Raw genomic sequence first — 23,301 nt, 5'->3', positions numbered from 1 at the left:
TACGTATTGCACGAGAATATTCAAACGCGGTTACCTAACTCGGTGCGGGTCTACCGATGGATACTAAACTTATATTAAGAACGTCATTTAAATCTCACCTAAAAGCACGAATTAGTAGTAGCGTTTCTAAATCTTAAATATCCCTTTTCTATTGGGTTTGCATAACTTAGAAAACCTTGTAAATCATTGCACTATTACTAAGTGCTGTCAATCAAATTATCACGGGAAATTGCAAATAATGACGGCATAATTAAATAGCCATCGAGTAGAAATCAGAAATTATATATATGCGTGAGAATGGACAGGCCAGTGATGTTGTGCTTTTTTAAATTGCATTTTATATGACACGTACAATATGTAAGTCTAGATATCAAGTACGTGTAACATTTTGAAAGTATAACCGTATTTTTGTATCTTATAAAATAGAGGGCAAACGGGCAGGAGGCTTACATGATTTTAAGTGAAACCGCGTACCATGGACACTCAATGCCAGAGGGCTCGCGATTACGTTGCCGTCTTTTTAATATTTTTTTAGAAGAACTCTAAGTCCAATAAGTTCGAAAATCGTTCAGTCTGCAGCTGGTTCTACATAGTGGTAATGCGTGGCAAAATCTTATATATAAAATCTCAAAAAACGCTCAGTTGTGGAACGACGGACGTCGAGGTGATACGGGTAGAATTTCGTATTCTGCCGATGTCGATGATGAAACTGTTGTATGAAGAACCTTACCAACGGGACTTGGGGCAGACATACAGCTACATTTGTATAATTTATACCTTTGTTAATACAAAAGTTATTCAGCCAGGCATATTTTTAATTCTTAGATAAAACAAGATCGCCGGTGCCTTGCATATAGTTAGAATGTATTATTAGTACAAAGTATAAGAAAAAGTTGTAAATTTAAAAATAATTGTCTATAATAAGTACAATTCTAAAAAGTGAAAGATGTAGAGAATGTTCTTTCCTATTTGAACATCTGATGAACTACTTTTATCGATATTGGCACGTCACTATATCTCCAATCGCTTTCCAAATCCATTGGAAAGCTAACTGAAGTAATATTCGAGCTTATAAGTTCGACAGTAAGCTTTGTCAAGAAGCTTTAGTTAAGCTTTTACGGAATTCTCTGAAGTTTTTCGATCATAGGTTAATTAATAAAATAAATAGTTATACAGAATCTTTTGAGTGATTTTGCATACCTCACAAAGTGTTATAACATAACATAATGCTAGTATTAACGACATATATACATTATACATATATATAGAGAATGTATGAAAATATAAATAATACCACACACGATAATAATAATACACAATAATTATATCGTTAATTTCGTTTGTTTTTGTGTTCTGTACGCCATAGCTACGTAATGGAAGGATCATAAAAAAATATAGGATTTTTTTTAACAGAAGTGGAAAAACGTTTGACCAAAATCCCACCTGAAGTGAGATGGCACGCCTGTCCAGGAGATGCCTATTTAGCTGCCGATTGAATAAACTCATCTTTTACTGAAAAGGTTATATGATAGCCTAAGTTTTTCTCTTGTTTTAAGATCTGTCAATTTGACAGTTATTCAAGTTGCGATTTTTTTTGACACATCTTAAAACAAGAGAAATTACGATAAAAGCTACTTGAGAGACATTTATGAACCATAAATATATTATGATCGTTTAATGACCATTCATTTCTTTCAATTGATTAGTTTTATATCACCTACTCAGTGAATTGTGACTACCAGTGGCGAATTTTAGCCACTGTAGCGGAATACGAAAATGATTTAATGCATAAAATAGGTGACGCGGTCATTCCTACCACTCAGGAGTCAAGATGCAAGTTACACTCTACACATGAGGCAAACTTTATGCAGAATCTTTTTAAAGCCTAGTTTAATATTTCGCCTGAACGTGTAGAATAAAGTTAGTCTATGTAAAAATATAACAAATAAAAATGCCTACTATTTATTTAAGCCTATCAATTCTTACCGATAAAAAATAAAAATACATTTGTAAATTAAGACCATTTAAAAGTAATTTTATTACTAGACAGTCGATCATAAATATCCGAGGTTGTTTAAATTTTAAGATGAAATCCCTCTCAGCGTTGAATTCTTTCTATTGGCAACGAATTATACTACCGTTTAAAACGTTTACAGGCGCTTATCGGTATAGGGGCTTATATATAATGTATATCCTCAATGGCCTCACTGAAAATCAGCGCTGTGGTCACAAGGATTGTTCGAGAGTAAGGCCAAAGTAACGCTGCGCCCAACTGTATGTTGTATTTAGTTTTCTTTTATATAAGAGGATACAGTCTTATCCCATGTAGTTATTATAGTAGAAAGGTTCGTTCTAACTTTTCCAATAGAAATACGTATTACAAGAACTTAGACGTAGAATTGTAAAAACTTTCTTAAAAACAATAAAATTACAAAGATGAAATACCTTAATTAAGGTTATAAAAATTGATAATAGTGGCCTCGATGATCTTTATGCATAGTTAAATGAAAGAAGGGAAATAAAATAGGCAAAGTTTCATATTTTTAGATAAATTTAAATAGTTTTTGTTAAATAGTGAATGTATGTACGGTGCAACCCTGACAATGATTAATCATCTAACACCTGTCAATTATGTAATTAATATTTTACTTGCAGAAAGTTAATTTGACCTCCCCGACCCTCACGGGCATTGAGTGACATTTGACAGCCGTCGCTGTCACTTTTCCCGCCTTTTACGTACGTTGAACGTGAAATTCCGCATTTTAAAGGAAGTAATTAAGCGACTTGCCACGCCAAACCTTTTTTAGTAAGTAATTAAAAAAATATCTTTGAAGTTTAAAGACTTAATATAGAAAAACTTTACCATGATTTAACTATAACGTTCGATATAATGTAGACCGTTAAGGCAAAGAAAAACTTGCGCAAAAAATCCAATCCAAAGTCAACAAGAAATTTGAAATTAAATTGTTTTAAGCTCCTTAAATTATACGCCAATCGACATAACTGTAAACTAAAAAATAACTGATTCAGAATGTCCGAACACAATAAAATGTCCGCACTAGAGCGTGGCCGCTCACCGTTCGCACTTCCGGTAACGGTGCGATCAATGACAAAGGAAATTATACAGGATGTTCTCAATACGTAGGGGTGTAAAGGTTTGTTAAGACTTCGTACATGCAAATTTTGTTTGTTATAAAAAACAGAACTTAAATCATACAGATAATCAAGAAGTAACGCAGTCTATGTCTTACCAGTTCTATGGATTAGCCACAGAAACACAATGTGTCAAATTACTATTCATTTTTAATTGCTGAAATATGTTTATAAATATAGATAATTCGAATGTAACATAATGCAATAAATAAGACAGATCAAATAGATCTACCAGGAGTGCAGCCATAGACAGAGACAGTGTAAGAAAAAAAAACGATTTGACGAATATTTTATATACAATGAGATGACATCTTGTTCCATAACGGCATTCTGGTATTCTAATTTTGTATCTGTGTATTTTTCTGAAAATCCATAGGCAACTTTTCGAAACTAACTCGCCGCTATTTGTTACTTTCTGACGTGGTCGCTGTAAATCTGTCTATAACATGCATCGTTTGACTTTAAAATCTATTTTCGCTCGATGTTTTTGCGGTTTCGCATTTAGAATTTTATCTAGCAACATAAATGAAGATGTATTTTCAATAAATTATTTACATTTTATTTAATATTCCTTAAACCTTAAAAAATAAATGGGTCAATATCATTTTTATTTATAGTATGTGAACTGTTTTCAAGTACATATATAATCAGTCTATTCAAAGGTTTGGCGAAAAAGGAAAGACGTTTCTAAGCTAACTTTGCTAATTTTGGGAATATATCTTCATTTATTTCAAAATTCATATATTCTTCATATAGAGATATTATACGCGAGATTTCTCGTAAGTACCCCTTTTGTGAGGGACTGTCACATTTCTATATACATATTACATATATATATGTGTTCAATAGATTATTTGTCTTTGTTTAGATTTTCTTTCGACGAGAGTGTGAATTCATGGCAACAATATATAATAATAAGCCACGCCATTGCCATAATTTGTAAAAAAAATACAATCTATTTTAAATTGCTTACAGTAAGAGAACAAATAAAATTGAATAACCGTTGAATACGAAATGAGGGGCCGCGTATTTTGTACAAAAACACCTGTTTAACTCATCCGTGACGGACAGATGGACGTGACCATTATAATTACGGAAATTTTGTATATATCGAGGGGGAGATAATGTAATTGAGGTGACAAAAAATATACGAAATTATTTATACTTATACGGAAATAAATATTTAAAGATCTTTTTAATACGTGGAATTGAAACGGATGTTAACCAAATCATAATCAAAATCAATTTAATCATATTGTTAACCTAACAATACTTGGAATATCTAAAGTCAAGCCAAATAATTTATTTCAAGAAGACCACCTAAAATGGCACTTTTGAACGTCAAATAAAATATAAAGATGATTCTAGTTGCCCCTTCCAAAAGGTAGTTTCGTGTGGAGAAGAATGGGCAAGAAACTCCACACTTACTCTTTTAAAATAGGTTTTACAATATTTAGTATACATTAGTTAAATAATTATATGTGAAGACAATGTACTCCATGGAACTCAAATTAACATTTACTACCAGTCCCAAAGAAAGAACGTAGAGCGGGCGAGAAGAACTGGCAAAAATGCTCCGCCACTCTTTTCAATCTCCAAATTTTGATGTACAATAAAATTGTAAGGACTTGCTTCACTTGACATATTGAAAATGTCATAATAATAATGTAATAAACGCTTAGCGATACGAAACATAAAGCGGAGATACAGACATACGGTAGACAACTACAAAACCAATTTGCAATTTCATGTATTCATCATCGGACGTCCGCCGTTCTACAACTGAGCGTTTTTAAGGCAATTTGCCACCCACACTTCGACTTATTTAGTCCGTTAAATTTGTATTGAACGAATTGCACCGAATTAAACGTGACAATCAGAACTTATACAAGTGTCATCGGGATTGCACGACGTATGGCGAATATGCACGCTATCTAAAAGTTTGTGAAGGTATATAAACTATGTTTGTACATAATAATTATAACACGTCTTCAACAACAAAGCAGCCCCGTGTTGTGGAAGACTAGATTACAGTTCTTCCGTAGTACATGGTGCATGTTTAAAACATTTGTTTTATGAAAAAGTAGTCTTAGTTACTAAAAATCTTAGGTATCTGCGAATGTATGAGTATGTGAATATACGCATTGTTCACATGTTTAAGCCAATTTACTCCAAACATAAAAAAAAGGATAGAAGAAATAGAAGCGATAGCAGAAACCTAATGGAGAAAGAAAACTATATTTGGAAAAAGCTAGCGGCCTTTACCAAGGCGTTCCAATCAATGGTACTGAAGGATAGGATAACAAGAAAATGTCAACAAATCTAAAAACTAAATTGTATATTTTACTTTTGAAAAGATTGGCTTAATTATTATTAATATGAACTCATTAATTTTCATGTTTAAAAATTAATATTTTTCTTTATATCCTGCGATATAGCTCTAGGTCCATTACATGAATATTCAGCGACCTGACGTCTGTGCTATGAATTTTAAACTTTTTACTATCTCATTTATATGTAAAATCTAATCTCATTACGTTCCAGAACCTGCCCTAAAGCATATTTTCAGTATTCAAAACTTCACGTCCTTTTTTTAATTATGTTTTCTGTAAACCTTATATTGTATGACAGATTAAAATATTTTAATGTTACTTGCTTTCTTTTTTCCTTAAGTAGCTTAAACACTTTTTTATTTATAAAAGCTCGCTAACGCTCGGCACCGGCAAGTACCTATAGGCACTTGTACCAATGTATCAGTGTATCAGTGTATCTTGCCTATAGGCAAACACGATACACGAAGAGAACAAATATTAAACAAAACAAATAAGTTACAAAAACTAAACGAAAATCAATTTTAAAGTGGGGAGCAACTATGGTTATCCAGACCTAGCTCGTTTATCAGAATGCTCAAACTGGCCATCGGTGAGCTTTGACCAAAACGCGTTCCTCGGAACGGAGGGACAAATGGAATGATGGGATGCCTATTGCCTGGGGTATCTAAAGGATACAAGAAATTTAAATTTTAAAGGAAATTTACTTACTTACTTATCAAGAGGGAATATTTAAGATGGCGTAAATTATTGTACAATTACACTTTTATACACAAATGCTATAAATTATATTTTGTGCCTCGAATTCTAAACGTATTAGCTCCCGACAATAGGGGCGTTTTATTGCGTAAATGGGATAATAATTGTACTGATTTACGAGATTTTTAAATCTTCTTATACGAATATTATTTCTTAACTTACAAGTACTCGTTCAAACCGCATTGTTCTTACCTGTAATAAAAAAAAATTATTAGACTACATGACCTTTCAAAGGGCAAACATAGTAGAACATAGTAGGGCACTCGTGCGAACAGTTCTGTATGACCAGATTAAAAATTTATTAAGAAAAAAATAAATATATACCATTGGCGCCACAATCTTTTAGATCTGGGTCTCAGATTTCTCTATCTGTTCCGTGATCATTTCTAATAGGCCATCAATCTTCTGTGCCTGAATTCCACCGTTGACTTTTTGTGTCTAAGGAATGCCGGTTTCCTCACGATGTTTCCCTTCACCGTACAAGCGAATTTTAAATGTACACATAGACAGAAAGTCTATCAGTGCACAGCGGAGATTCGAACCTACGACCCCAGGGATGACAGCAGTCGAGCAGTTAGTATAATTTTGGTGTCTCACAGAAGCAACTTCGATAATTTGTTCTTATACATACTTCGTTACAATCAATGTATTAAAGAATTTTATAAAAACAAATATTTCATGTGTATGACTGTATATTTATGCCAAGGGCCTGTAGGTTATTGGCATGGACATATAAGCGCTAAACAATACATGATTATGTCTTCCCCACTTGGCAAACAATGGAATAAGTTAATTAGACGTTAGTCACTATACAAAGTATTTGATGAAATTAATGTGTTTATTTACAACAAAAAGGAGAGAATTTGAATTCTATTTTTTTTTTTCAAATCGGCAGAAGGCCGGCAATCTGGTGTTGTTAAGTGATAACGCCACGCCGCCCATAGATCATTTGTATTGGTTTTAAATACAAAGCTTTCGTTAAAGGTAAATTAAACAATAAATCTTTTTATAAATTTGACGAATATCATTGGTCTTATGCTTGGACTGACCATTTCGGTAGAAGATCCTTGTAGTAGTACAGTTTTATCTGAGTTTTTTCAAGTTATACTTCTTTTGGCGCGTTAGGGTAAAATTATGAGAGTAAATTTTTTCGATGCGCGCGCATGTCGTCACAAAAAACCGACACCCTGAAGTTGGCATTGTCATCATTTTAAAATAAAAAATATACATTTCTTTATCAATGTAGAAATATTTTTATTGTGATATTTAAATAAACTTTATTTAACTAGACAATTTTATAAAAAAACTTTCAAACCTTACCCTTTTTCTATTGTTAGTGTAGTTTTTTCTACTAACGAAGATTTTTTATCTTGTTACGCCAAAGAAGTATAACTTCTAACGCGTTTACATAATTTTATTTATCCGGTTAATAAATAAAAATGACATAGAAATGTATATTTTGCATGTGCAAACATTGACAGCAGACCTTAATCATCGCGTCAAATTACGAGTACATTATTAAAGGGCATTAGGCAGCCTTTTAGAATAACGTCTCGTAAGAAATACGGACGGCATTTTGGATATAGATACTTATAGAAGAGTTATCTATAATTTAAGAACTACAAAGATTTTACGTAGAGACATTAAAGTCTATAGAAGTTCACTTTGTAAATGGATTTGTGTGTTGCTTCACTGTCATTATGGCTCGAGTAATAAACTTGTGTTCGCTCGCTAAATGCGTATGAATTTATGCCACACGATACGATTTATTTTATATTTTACAATATCTGACCCATCAGAGATATGTACCTAGGTGGGTTCAATGTCACCAAACCACTATATCCACTGGATGTCTTTTCCTCTGAAAGAAATAAAGTAGAAAAAAACATTTGAGCCAATGAAGACTTGTTATCTGCAAAACAATATTTCTGCTATTCAATCGTACAAAATGTGGTTATACGAGTATTATCTTCTTTTTATGTAACAGGGTTTAAACGGGCAGAAGGCTCATCTGATGTTAAGTCATACCGCCGCCCATACATTGCCAGACGGCTCGCGAGTGCATTGTCGGCCTTTTAAGAATTTGTACGCTCTTTTCTTGAAGGACCCTAAGTAAAGTCGGAATTACATCAGTGGGCAGCTGGTTCCACATAGTGTCAACGTTTCGAACCGCCCTTCATTGAATACGGTCAAGTGGAAGGAGCTGGTACTGGGGACCCAGAGTTGAGAACAGTACTATGCTGGGCCTAATTTGCGCTATATAAAGTATATTATTTAACAGATATAAATACTTCATTAAATACTATATCTATATTCTTAATTGAAGATAATAATTTTAAAGGATATATAAAATTAGGAAATAATATGTGCATTACGATGCAAGTAGCAGTCTAGCGTGTCAGAACTCAGACGGCAATCACGGTGTACAGTTCGCTAAACATGAATAAAGAAGATTACATTGGATTTAATAAATTACACAATCGTTATGTAAAACTCTTATTTACAATATAAATTTTAGTTCAAAATCGATTACACGTCAATAAATCTCATACTTTAGGTCGTTTCAAATATTATTTATTAAGAAAGTACGTGAAAGTAGATGTGTACCCTGAAGTAATGGATTGGGCAATATTCCGAAAAGTTTTTATTATAATATGCCTACACTGCGAAACATAGAAATTGATTTGATAATTCAAGAACGCCTAGTCTGATGCTATAAAGGCGCTTCATACAAACAATGCAGTGGCTTTTAGTTCAGTACAATGACTCCTGTATTTACTTTGTTTCAATTGACTTGATACTTTCCGTACCGACTTCGAGTCTCGGAAACTACTTGTTAATTAAAACGTATAAATTCTTTTAAATTCAATTTTCTCTTAGATTTTTCTCAAAACTTTTAATTTCAGCGACAAAAAGAGAGGAATACGTATGACAAAGACTTCAATTGTAATTTATTATTTAAATGTAATCAGAAGTCGCAAGCTTTCTTCTCTTTCTGGACTCTTAGCTAGTTAATTGAAATAAATTCTGTTTCAACGAATTCATATTTTATATGGTGATATCTAGTTATCTATTTATTTATTACTTATTAATATTTCGTTGCAGAAACATAATACAATTGACATAATTAAATTAAAAGGAGGGCAACTGGCGGCCTAATCGCTTTCGAGCGATCTCTTTCAGGCAACCACTCTACCTACTTTTCTATCAATAAAAATAAATGGTCACGAAACAGTAGCTTTTTCTACATATGAATATATTTAATATAAATTATTTCTTAAGTCCGGATCGAAGCTTATCCAAGTTATACAAATTATACAACAAAAGTTGTGTTATGGAAATGAGTTGAAAACTTCAACATTCTGAGTTTGATCGTAATTTTAATGGTAAAACAGAAAATGTTATTTTTGCATAATTTTCCCTTGTAAGAAATGATTTTCTATTTATAGCTATAGCCCGCGGCTATATTAAAAAATGTTATTGAAACTAGGACAGTTCATGGTACAGCAATACAGCTGTTTATATAGAATACGGAATACTGCAGCTGAGTTGCATCATTGGACGTCAAGGCAAAATACAAAATACCATCCGTATCAAATCGACGCCCGTTTTTGCACAGCTGAGCGTTTCTTAAGTTTTTGACGCGCACCACCACTATGTGAAACCAGCTGCCCACAAATGTATATCCAAACCAATTCAACTTCCTTCAAGAAAAGAGCTTATCAATGCTTTAAAGGCGGGCAACGCACTTGCGAGACTTCTGGCAATGTGAGTGTCCATGGGTCATCACTTAATATCAGATGAGCCTCCAGCCTATTTGACCACTATTATATAAAAAAATAGACTGATACCAGCCCATGACTTGCGAGTGTCGGTCCTTTATTATTTGCCACATGCACATGATTTAGTCACTTCATTTATTCATTTACATAAGACATTTAAAGACTTTTTATCCAAAATAAACAGAAATTACAATTTTAAATTGATGTTCGAACAGTGCTTTATCTAAAGGTTCGCTGTACTTTGTACCAGGTTAACCTCTGCTACCCATGCGAAGCGGGGACAAGTTGCTATCACAAACACGGCGTATATATACTGGAAGACTTGTTTGGGTTGATCCCTCCTGGCTCATCTCATCACAGTACGAGCCGTTTTAACTGAAAATTTCATTCTCATCAACTTCCACGGTCCGTACGTTAGGCTCGTTTGCCCTCTGTGATATATGTACATATATGTGCTTTATTTAGACAAATATTATAATATGTAATAATATAAAAATGAATCGCAAAATGTGTTGGTAAGCGCATAACTCAACAACGCCTGGACCAATTTGGCCAATTTTTTTTTTATAATATTCCTTGAAGTACGAAGATGGTTCTTACGGAGAGAAAAAATAAAAAAAATGAGTGAAAAAGTCTAAAAACAACACTTTTCTATATTCCCATACAAAACATTCGTAATAATACTTAAAAGTCAATTTGAACTTTAATACCATAGCATAAAGTTCAAGTGTTAGTGGAGGTGTTCCGGGAAGGTAAATTTTTATTTTTTTGACATAATGTATTTGTTGTCTTATCAACTTTCTTTTTTTTATCTTACTAGCTAGACCGGTGTCCCGAATAGCAGAATAAGTATTTCAAAAAAATAAAGAATCGACTGTTAGGCGGTACGATGTTCGCCAGGCCAGCTAGTATGTAATAATATTGAAAAGAATTTAAAAAATACTGAAGTTGCAGTGTTTTTTTTCCTAATAATATTGTAATCATATGTGATGAGCCTTATATTTTATCGCCAATGCTTTCAGGTACTTCAAAAAGGTACAAACAAAAATATTATATACGTTTATTAAATTTTTAAAGCTAAAAAGACAATTTTATATTGGTGATGTTTACAAAACAATTCCAAAGTGCCGTTGGTTAAAATATCTCCTATCAAAACATGTGGTGTTTAATTTTAGCAACCAACGGAGCGTTGCTCGCGAAATATTCGCAATTTAAAATAGAATTCAACACATCCCCGCATACGGTAATTTTGGGTTTTCACTTCAAAGATGTTTTCGATTAGTACTTTATATTAGAAGGGAAAGATTTATTTCACAAATAAAATACATATACATGTATATATATATATTCTGGGGGGCAATTGAGCCGTTTCGGGTAAGATAACTTACCAACCTTTCTTTATAAATGCGTAGCCACCTTCTAGTATTTTTATTGGAATATTAAAAGTTATTTAATTTTATGCCATGGTTTATAGTTAGTTAATAATAATAATAAGCCTTTTTATTTCCTGTTTTGCAATAGTTGGTAGTTGTTATATTAAAGTGACCAAAAATATTGATTTTGTTAGTAGGTTAGCTTAGATTATGTTATTAATATATATATATATATATATTATTTAACAGGAGTCCCGGTTTGGGTAAAGGCGTTCTCCAAAGATGCCCATTGTTGTCGGTCCTGTGCTATGGAGTGCCAGTTTTTGCCAGCTGATCTTTTCAGATCATCTTCCCAGCGGTCTAAGTATCTCCCCTTCCGCCTCTTCCAATGCTATTTCAGTTTTCGAGCAAAAGATAACGCGTTTGTAACTTTAGTGACGGCTCTTATCTTTGTGTGTCTTATTTTTTAGTTAGGTATAGTTAGGTAGTTTGTAAAATAAAGATTTTTTAGAAAGAAGAACCGAACTTAAATTAACATAATTAAAAAGTATACCTACAAATTTGATGTATAAAGAATTTAAGAAAATAAAATTTTGCAAAAATAAAATTCCATCAGACATTCTATGAAAACGACAGATTCACTGAAAACCTCTAACCTTATTATTTCATTGACGCACAGTCTAGACCCAATATTATGTCTGTCGACGAGCGTAGGACGTTGTGGGTTGTGTTACTATTGTCCTAAAACAGGTTCTAGTATAGAGACTAAGTAAAGAAACAGGTTTGTATAGTTTTAATGTGGCCACGGCCAAAACCATCATTTTAATCCGCTTATAAAGATGAGCGTCAGTTAAATAAAATTATGATATTTGACTATTCGATACGTGAATAAGATTTTTTATAATTCTGTCATTTTTCGTTAAACACGTAACAACGAAAGACTGCCTAAAATATAGAAAAACCGTTTTGTTTTAATATAACAATTTGCGTTTTAGTGATGTAATCAATATTTGTAAAATCGTAACTAAACCTTTGAATCAGTCTAATAGTTTTTTTGACTGTATTCCCAAAAAAGGTCTAACCATTCTTATTATAACGAAAATTCAAATTGAATTGACTAGCACTACAAAAATAATTTAGACAGATAGGCAGTAGGCGGTTTTGATAAGATTTCCGTTGAATGAATACACTTTAAAATGATTTTAATTGGCAAAAGCTAAACATTCTGTTTTGGAAAATATTTTATAGCTGTGAAATAGATACAAGATTTAAGATAACTCATTGAAGCTTCAAATAGACGGATCGTGCGTATTATTGTCCTTGATCAAAGAGCGGTCACTGACTTGTACAGTACATTGACCTTTAAAACTATAATCCTAATATCAATTCTAGAATCAATGTAAGTTTTAGGGCGACTGTAAAGGACATAGCTTTAATCCCATCCTCGCTTATGGAATTAAATATAAGTAACGATCTACATAATTGTGTAAAGACTTTGATTTCAATTCAAATTATAATTCAAAATCATTTATTAATTTAGGTAACAAATGTACACTTATAAAGGTTAATAAAAAAAATACATAACATATATTTTTTTTAGATAATTCACACCAATTGACCTAGTCCCATGCTAAGCTGGTGAAGCTTGTGTTATGGGTACTAGGCAACGGATATACTTACATATTATAGATAGATAGATATATAAATACATATTTAAACACCCAAAACCTAAGCACAACACCAAATGCTCATCACATCGATAAGCATTTGGTGTTGTGCCTACCTTGGACCCATGGATTCGCAGTCAGGGGTACTAACCACTAGACCAATAAGTCGTCAATTGCTTTTAACTTTACATTTACTGCCTGTTATCAAATCAAGGCCTTTAAAGTTATCTGCTTAATCCTTCTCTGTCTAAAGGAGTTAAAAATATATAGATATTAATATAGTATAAAATGTATGTGAGAATAATCTCCTATATTAAATAGTTAGCTCTTTTAAGCGGAGTGAGAGTGGAGTTGTTAAAAACTTGACTGACTTGTTGCAAGAGAAAGTTGTACCGACATTGTGGTAGCTCAATAAATGCTACTTACTAAATTATACTTCGTACGCAATAAATCTTTGGTATGCTGGAAATTTAAGCTTCAGCTAGAGATAGCTTCTTTAGTTAATGAATATGTATCGTATGCGTTCTATTTCCACGGTTGTGAAGATAATATTGTATTTTTGCGAGTCACTTAAATAAGATTTATTAATTATTTATATACGCCGTGTTGGCCTTGTTGCCTTCAGAGTGCAACTCTCATCCCTGAGGTCGTATGTTCGATCCCCAGCTGTGAACGAATGGACTTTCTTTCTATGTGCGCATTTAACATTCGCTCGAACGGTAAAGAAAAACATCGTGAGGAAACCGTCTTGCCTTAGAGTCAAAAAGTCGACGGCGTGTGTCAGGCACAGGAGGCTGATTCTAGCCTATTAGATTGACAAATGATGACGAAAAAGATACAGAAATCTGAGGCCCAGACCTAAAAAGGTTGTAGCGCCACTGATTTTTAAAAATTTATTATTCATATATAGATCAATCGTGATCAACGTAAAAGTGATGTGTATGTAAAACTATATTGCCGTATGTAATTGTATATTGTATAACACTTTATTGTCACACATAGTTGTTGTATTTTCTTTCGCTTTAAAAACTTAAAAACCTCTCAAAAGCACCATTTTCTCGTTGGGTGGTTAAGGGGGTGAGGTGGGATGTTAAAAACCTTGTCTTAAGTGCAATGACTCGCAGTGCGACGCCCAGACAATAGCTATACTTTGATGTACCAAAATGTTAATACTCTCTATGAAAATGTGAAAGGTAACAATTTAGAAGACAATTTAATATTTATACATTTACTAGATGTCCCGGTGTTTTGCTATATAAAGATTATTAGTACTAATCTCCTTATTAAAATGGGATTTGGTAGAAGGGTTATATGTATTATAACGACAAATCGTAAAAAAATAAAGTAGTTTTCTCAGAATATACACAAAAAAATGTATAAACTCTTTCAGAAAAGTATGGTTGCAAGATATTCTATTTCTGATAACGTTTTTTATATACAAGAAGTAACGGTGTTATCGTTAAATGACGTATTCACTGCCAGTGATATTTATAAAAAAAATTGCGGTTATAAACGTTTCATACTTATGTTTTAAAGAAAATCGCTATACATAATTTATAATAGTAATAAAGCTACTTTATTCTATAAAAATATAAATCAATGGGTGTATATTTTGGTACTAAACAGTTCGTCTACGTTAATTTTAGTTATTTCTATATACATTGTGTTCTGCAGTATGGTATATACCTTTGGGATAAAGGCCTCCTCCAGAACTTTCCATTTGAATCTGTTCTTTGCTTCCTCCATCCATCCTTTATAGTTTTTTATTATTTGAAACGCCAAACGATTATCATAGATAATATCTCTATAAGTTCTCGTCGCAAATTCAGGCCACTGAAGGGTAATTTTTCACACAAAGTTTTAATATAAAGCTGCCATTATATGACGTACGTTTTAGCTTTAAATAATCGCGTAAATCAGATTTTAATACATACAATTTTGCTTAAAAGTATTACTATTAATCTTATCTTCAATTTAAATATGAAATGTTTGCAGAGATTTTTAGCCTTTATATTTTAATCATTTAAAATTACATATTCCCTATCTTTGTACTTTCCCGAAACTTCGATGTTTAAGTAAATAAATAGGGATACATTTTTGTAAGATTTCTTAGTGGTAAGGTCGTGTCATCGACCTAGGTTTCAAACAATGTAATTGATGAATCGCATTGGAACGAAATATCAATGAAATTGAATGAGGGGTATTGGGTAGACAACGCTTCTTTGTCGTTTTAACAAAAAAATTGGTTCTCGTAGTTTAAAACATAGTGTTACAAAATGTCATTACAGTCGACTCTCGATAATTTGACACTAGTTAATTTGAATCTCTCGATAATTTGAAAAAAAAATCCGGTCCCTTGAAAAATACTCGATAAATTGAATAAAATCAATGATAATTGGTCCCTTCGGTAATTTGAAATTGAAAAAGTATTATCTTGCTCGCCAACATGCGATAATTTGAAATCCGGTCTTCTCTACTCTCTATAATTTGAAGCGTTTATCATGCACATACCTGTCGTTTGTGTACATACATGCACAGACTTGTCAATTGTTTACATAAATGAGGTTTGTGTCAAAAATTTGTGAATAATTGTTATTACATAATAAGAATATAGAAATAATAAGTAACAAATTTTGATCAAATTCTTATTTCCTTCCGTCGCCCCTCCCCCTCGTGGTTATTAAAAACACTTGTTATTTTGAACTCTTGATAATTTGAAATTTATCTCTGGTCCCTTGAGTTTCAAATTATCGAGAGTCAACTGTATATCATATTTTATCGTTGCCATGCATTATAAACTCTACGCACATATTACTTTTAGCCACTCGTCACACACATAACTAATAAGTATCAGATTTTTAGTAGAACTAGTAGAACTTTGGAAAAGGATCACATTGTATTGTATCTTTTTAATTAACTTATATATATATATATATATATATATATGTACATACTTTAGTCTTCCTACAGATACAGTGAACAGATTTCAACAAATATGTTCACTGCGAGTAAAACAATGGAGAGCAATAATAAAAAGTTTCTAGTTTATGTTCCAAGCCTAATTCAAATAAGCTCTCCCGAGCGAAAGCGAAAATAATGTAATAAATTGGCAACACAGACGCGCAGGTATTTCTATTACATTTTATAGTTCGATAGGCGTAAACGAATGCCAATTTTATTGGCAAATTGAGTTTGTTTGCAACACAGAATTTTTAATGTGGTCATAGACTAATTTACTCATGGTTAGGGGCTTAGTTTTGTAGTTATGAAGTTATACTTTACAAACAATAACGAAGAAACGCTACCAAGGGAGCGTTCAAGTATTACGTAACGAATTTGGGGGGGGGGGGGGACCTTTTATAAAACGTAACGATGCCGGGCGGCGATTGAATTACGCGTTATTGTTAATATTATTTTAGACTTTCCAGTACTTTACACCACATAATGGTAACTTATAGGTATAAAGAGTCACTAGGTGGTCACGAAACGTAATGGATACAGAAAAACGTTACGGCGCGTTAATTGGGGGGGGGGGATCAATAATCTCCAAAAATTGCGTAACGTAATACTTGAACTCTCCCCAAGTACTCTTTTCCATTAAGATATAATACCCTCACTTCACACCATCACGAAACAACCGAATTAGGTTTTATTTTTGTTATACATATTTAATGATATTTATTGATTTATATATATCATGTATTCCATCTTTGGCTATATTGATTGATTGTTTTTTGTTTTATATTATTTATGTTAGCTGTAGGATTATAAAATAAAAAGTAATTGATTGTTGACGTCTCTCTCATACATTAGTCAGTATTATAGTTTTACGTACGAATCCGCGGTCATGAACTAGTAATAATTACAGTACAATAAGCACGCTCGATTTCACTAACGGTGAACCAACGCAAAGTAGGTTGAATGACGATTCTTTGAAGAATCTTGGAACTTCCTTGATAGGTTTTTATGAAAGAATACTTTCTCAAAAATATCAAATAAGATAAAAGTAAAGACATAGTATTGTCTTTTATTGACATAACTTTCACACATTTTAATCCGCGAAAATAGAGGACATTGAGCCATTTCTGCCAAAACTCTCCATCTTTTAGTCGATACTCCGGGGAAACAAATAGAGATAATGCAACTTTTTCTACAGCTCTGACACTTTTTGACATTCAACACCTTTTGTCTTCAGTCACCGTGACCACGCACGCTGTAAAGCACGCGAAACGTTGGTTAAATTTAAAATTATGAAAAATAATTGTAAATACATAACTTAAATCCAGTAAAAAATTGTTTCAGTATAAAAAAGTAAAGACATTCCATATATAACTAATGAAAATAAAAAATCAGCGCACAGACAAACGTTTCTTTCATAATCAACTTTTTTTAACGTTAGTTAGAGCTTATAATTTTCATTAATTAGTTAAAGCAATAATCTCTCGGAAAATATGAAACATTTACCAGCAAAAATAGTGTGAATATTTTTCATAAGTTTCGTAAGTTATTAAAGAATAACTTTCTACTTTCCCTGAAGCTTCCCCCGAGGAAACCACGCGCACTTAACGCTATGGAAAGATGTGCTACTTTTACACGGGAGGCCAACTGTCAATTGCCCTCCCGTATAAAAGTAACATTGAGGTAGGTCTTGAATTGGCCTAAAAACAATAGATATTTCCCACGCGGTTTCCTTATTTTAGCGAAACGATAATTAGATACCGTTATACGTGAGTCATGTGTGATTAAGGTTATGTAACTCGGTGGCTATAGAGTATAGAATGTACTTGAAATTTATTACAGACTGTTTTGTTTTCCAAAAACAATAGAACTACCAAATATTTAATGTATTCAAACATGTTTATATACCAACGATTATTTATGAAATTAAAAAGTATTAACCCGGGATAAATAGAAGCGTTATTAAGTAAAAATAAATAAATCTGTGGCACTACAATATTTTTAGGTCTGGGCCTTAGATTTCTGTATCTGTTTCATAATCATTTTTCAACCAGGCAAGTATGTGATCAGCCTCCTGTGCCACACGCCGTCAACTGTTTGGGTCTAAGGCAAGCCGGCTTCCTCACGATGTTTTCCTTCACCGTTCGAGCGAATCTTAAGTGCGCATATAGAAAGAAACGGTGCCTGGAACTTATGACCTCAGGGATGAGAGTCACGCGCTTATGTCACTAGGCCATCACTGCTCTAGCTCTAACGTTATTAAGTAATTTACTTATATTAAAAAAAAAATAGGAAAACGGCTTGCCATAGACCCCAAAACTTGACGGCCTGTATCAGGCACAGAAGGATCAGCCTACTCGCCTATTAGAAGACTAGCATCTTTAATATATGTAAATATATCTTTATATGTATATAAATTTTTTATTCATTATAACAACACGCTTCAATGTGTAAGATTTGGGTACACTTTTAAGTAAAAAATACCTGTGTCAGGGTTCCCAGTTCTTCGATAAAAAACTTTATGTTTGATTTTAACAAATTGTTTCTTTTAGAGTTACAACTGTATGTTACAACAGTGTGTGGTATATAGTAGGCAAAGACTAAATCCCGGAAGGTGAAGTTTACGTAAAGTTTGTCTTGTGTATGCCATCCTCCATCTTGGGACCGAATTGCTGTCAAATCTTTATTAAACACTTCGAAGCATTCAGAAATATACTTAAGACTTATTTTTCGTATGTTTTCAGAGATTTTTTACTATTATTTAAGTCATTTTGACATGCTAGATACTGTTCTATTATCTATGTCAACGTCTGTATGGTCTATGGACGCAACAAGTAGGCCAGAAATAGCGTTAACTTTGACCGCGACGCAGAGAATGCAGACGTTTATTTTTAGTTGAACTGAATTTCACAGTTCATGGACACATGAGGTATTAATGCTTCCGTCTGACATATTCTTGGAAAATTTTCGATGTAACAAAAAGAGGGGATACACAACAACGGAGTGAGGAAGTTGTTGAAGTGTTTTGGCAGTTTTGGAGGGTTGAGGGAACTGTTTTATGGAGACTTCGAAGTATGAACTTATGTGAGAGCTTACAACAATTGGATTCATGTGGGAATGGCTAATGTACTAAAACAAAATAGAGATATTTGTTTTTTTTTTATAGAACGGGGGGCAGAAGGCTCATCTGACGTTAAGCGATATCGCCGCCCACACACACTCTCAATGTCAGACGGCTCGCAAATGCGTTGCCGGCATTTAGAGAATTGGTACGCTCTTTGAAAGACCCTAAGTCGAATTGGGTCAGAAATACTTCAGTGGGCAGCTGGTTCCAAATAGTGGTGGCGGCAAAATCTGCCTTTAAACACTCAGTTGTGGGGCGACGGACATCAAGAGATGTATTTTTCGAATAAAAGCAATGAAATCATAATCTACGTAAACTTTATAAGTCGGGCAAAAGAGAGAGAAAAAAAAGAGGTAGTAAGAGAGAGAAGTGAGAAATATTTAGATGATTTGAGTAAAAATAAATTCTATTATATTCTATTCTAAAAAATATTTTACTAAACTCTCTCTTACCCATCAAAACCTTGACCGCGGCAAGTGTCGCTTGACGTCACTAATGCCCACTTAACAACACAGACATCAAAAGCAACACGTTCAACGGAAGCTATATTATTGTAACGTAAACATTAAGAAAAACTGCCACGTGTGTTTGTCTGTTTATGTAATGTGATCTTGACACCGCTAACGGATGAACTACAACTGAACACAAGTGGCTATTGGTTATTTATGTTTTAATTTAAAACCTCCCAATTTTTTGGTTAGTAATAATGTTATCTGCATTTTATTTTTAAAAATATGTAACGAGGCATGCTGCGAATCTTTGTATCAATTAAAGTTCCCTGGAAATCGAACTCAGGGACTTTCATAAGAGTATTAAATATGTGAAACGTTATTCGTCTACGAAACAACGCTACAGGAACGCATTTCTGTCGGTAAAGCGGTCGGTCGGTAATTTAATTAATTACGTAAAAAACTTAAAATATAACTTATATTACGAATATAAGTACCTACTTTGTAAAATTTACTACAACTAGTATGAAATAAAATATTCGAAAATTAGTTTAGCTTATCTTTCACTTTAACCAGCTATTATTGACAAAATTCAAACGTCATGAGTGTAACGTCTCTTTTTTGGTTTTGTTACATCTTTGTGTCCTGATAGATATTTTTTATTAATAAAAAAACACCCAACAATAATAAAATACATTATATTTAATTTATTAAAAGAAATAAAACACTTACCTGTCACTAGTGAGACTAGGACCAATCCAAAAAACGCGGGAAACACAGCCATCTTGTAACAAACTTCAATGTTGCACAGATAAACTCACAAGCATTACTAGATGCGGTCCAGAGGGTTTTTGTTTTTTTATCCTTAAACTAGTTTCGAACTGGCTGGCCGCTTTCTGTAACAAAAAAGGGTTTATAAGTTTTTTAGTCTCTGGTTCGTTCAGATAGAGTATAAAGGGTCATGCTTCAAATTTGGAATGTTTATTCAAATTGTGATTTGATTGTACGGTAGTTTTTATGGCTGTTTCAAAAAGGTTCTTTTATAAAGACACTGTGTATATATATATGTATACTAGCTGATCCGGCAAACGTCGATTTGCCTTGTACCTATATCATTTATAATAAAAAATAGGGGTTGATCGTAGAGGGGTGAAAATTAGGGGTTGTATGTATTTTTTCAATGCTGTATCATAAAAAATTAAGAATATTTTTTTTTATCTAAAATAAAAAAAATAGGGGTGGACTACCTTTATCATTTAGGGGGATGAAAAATAGATGTTGATGATTCTCAGACATACCCAATATGCACACAAAATTTCATGAGAATCGGTCGAGCCGTTTCGGAGGAGTTTAACCACAAACACCGCGACACGAGAATTTTATATATTAGAAGAAGATAGAACTCTTTAATTTATTATTTTGCATTTGTCGCTAAATAGATATTATTGTTGTAAATTACATCAATAATTAGTCTTAAGCATTGCGATTGTAATCGAAATTGGCCTTAGCATACGTTGGACGGACACAAGACACCGTGAATCTACTTCACTTTAAACAAGTTCTTTGTCGGCCTTTTAAATGCAAACAGACGAAATTTCAAAAGTGAGCGTAAAACACCTTCTAAAACTCACTGCTTGAGCATTTCTTCAACTAAAATCTTTGCTTCGGCCTATATTTATTTAGCAGCGTAAAACCTGTTACAAAGCACAAAATAATTAGAAAGCTCTCAAGACAATACGAAATCTAAATAATTTCTTGTATTTACGTGTTGTTTATTTGTGCGTCTGCGCCGCTGCCGTTCACACGGACATGTGGGTAACGTTAGCAACACAAATATCTAACACTATTTATATTATATTATGTTATGGTGATCCTTAAGACAATTTTTTTTAAAACATCACTTTAGTCTGTTAGATAATAACTTGCATTGCCACTTTTGTATGCCAGAAAATGACATAAATTCAGAAATCAATGGAATTTTACAACAAAATATTTGGAAGAGGAAGTACATAATACTAATTATTTCGGTCGGTCACGAGCCAACTTCGAGTTGAGTGGCCGGTTCACCGCACCGAGGCGACTATTGTCCACAGATTCGTAATTTTCAACGACTCTTTATTATCACCAGGATACCACAGATTAAATTAGTCATATTTGAGCCGATTTTATCTATGAATACTTCGCTCAAATAAAAAACTAAATAGGAAGCTTACTTCTACTGTATCTATTAGATTAGGTACCTTCGCTCAAAAACTATTGTTAATTGTTATTTTACTTAAAAATGTTACTTAGTGATAGTAAAATGTATTCATATAAAAAGTAAACGGCTGTATTATTTTATTTTAACTTATTTATTAAAAGTTCACCACATACATAAAGCTATATCTACAGAATGTTACAAACTACCAAAAATATATGACAATTATAGCAAAACAGCGTATTAGATATTAAATAGGCACTTAAGAATGCTTTTTGTTAAATTGATACCACTACCGAGTATATCCAGCTCTGGATAAGTAGTGTTTATTCTGTTACACTCGCGAATTGGAACGACAGCCTGAACTTCTAGGTTGGTTTTTGCAGACGAAATTTGGAAAATTCTGCTGATTTAGTAAACGTGAACTAAAGTTAGTATTACTATGTTACTTGTGTGTCGGCTCCGAGTCCTATCCTAGGTCTTCGTGAACCCCAGCCAACCCAATCATGGCATATACTGGCTGATAAGAATCTCAGTTATCAGTTTTTTTTTGTATGGAAATTACATCGTAACCATGGCAACAAACGGTACTAAGTTTAATAGATGTATAAAAAAACGTGCGTCCAACGACCGAAAGAGTTGTCGATGAATCCCTATATTTTATTATTTATCAAGGTTAAGTTAAATATTTGTGTTATAAATAGTGCGTAAGCGTTTTAGCCATTAACATTATTTGCGCACTGTACAGATATGTGCGCCGGCGCATCCGGCGGGCATACCAAAATAGCTGTCCCACAGAAGGAATAAAGCATACGCTCTCTACTTATTCCGGCTTTTTGTTCTGGTTAAGTGACAGACGACGCGTTCTACTTCGGATGGGTTTCCGGTAAAATCAAGATTCGACTCGTCCAATAAAATATTGTTGATATTGGGAACAAGCCAAGTGCCTACATACCAATTTCATGATGTTAAGTGAAGCCGCCGCCCATAGTTACATTGCCAGAGGGCTCTAAAGTACGTTGCCGGCCTTCAAAATTGCCTTATAATAGAGCTGTAGCCTCTCTAGCTACTTTTGTTAGCGCTCTGAATGTCCAGGATCGATATCGAAGCAGCATGATCTTAGAAAAGACCAAACTATGTGTAAACTTCTAAACCATTCCTTTTTCTATATAAATCTTAATAGAGATATTATATATATACGTGATTTTTAACTCTGATGCCAACGAAGGCTGTGCAGCATTGGTCGATTATATTTTTTAAGACACTTTGTCAGACACAGGCTAATTACCAAAATGATTTACATACTAACCCTGATTTTATTTAACTAACAAAAGAAACAGCAAACAGCTAAGAGCTCATCTGATGTTAAGTGATACCCATGAACACTCACATTGCCAGAAGGCTCGGAATTGCGTTGCCGGCGTTTTAAAAATTAAGTGCTAAATAAATATAATTAAGTGTAAATTAAGCTCTTCTTTGTGCCGTGCCTAAAGTTTGATTTATATGTTA

At 33.1% G+C, this 23,301-nt stretch overlaps 1 protein-coding gene across 9 annotated transcripts in view; it reads right to left on the bottom strand.

Moving 5' to 3' along the window:
• LOC125055218 (fasciclin-3) overlaps positions 1 to 23,301 on the bottom strand; it is a 97,839-nt gene that overhangs the window by 45,325 nt on the left and 29,213 nt on the right. For all 9 annotated transcript variants that reach the window (XM_047657563.1, XM_047657561.1, XM_047657564.1 and 6 more), the window contains one exon: positions 20,328 to 20,491. In XM_047657563.1, the coding sequence (XP_047513519.1) occupies positions 20,328 to 20,379 (52 nt within the window). In that variant the 5' untranslated portion in view covers positions 20,380 to 20,491. The remainder of the gene's footprint in view (positions 1 to 20,327; positions 20,492 to 23,301) is intronic.

The sequence above is a fragment of the Pieris napi genome, chromosome 13, assembly GCF_905475465.1.
Source record: "Pieris napi chromosome 13, ilPieNapi1.2, whole genome shotgun sequence".
NCBI classification, from domain to species: domain Eukaryota; kingdom Metazoa; phylum Arthropoda; class Insecta; order Lepidoptera; family Pieridae; genus Pieris; species Pieris napi.
This window is presented reverse-complemented; position numbering and strand designations above follow the sequence as displayed.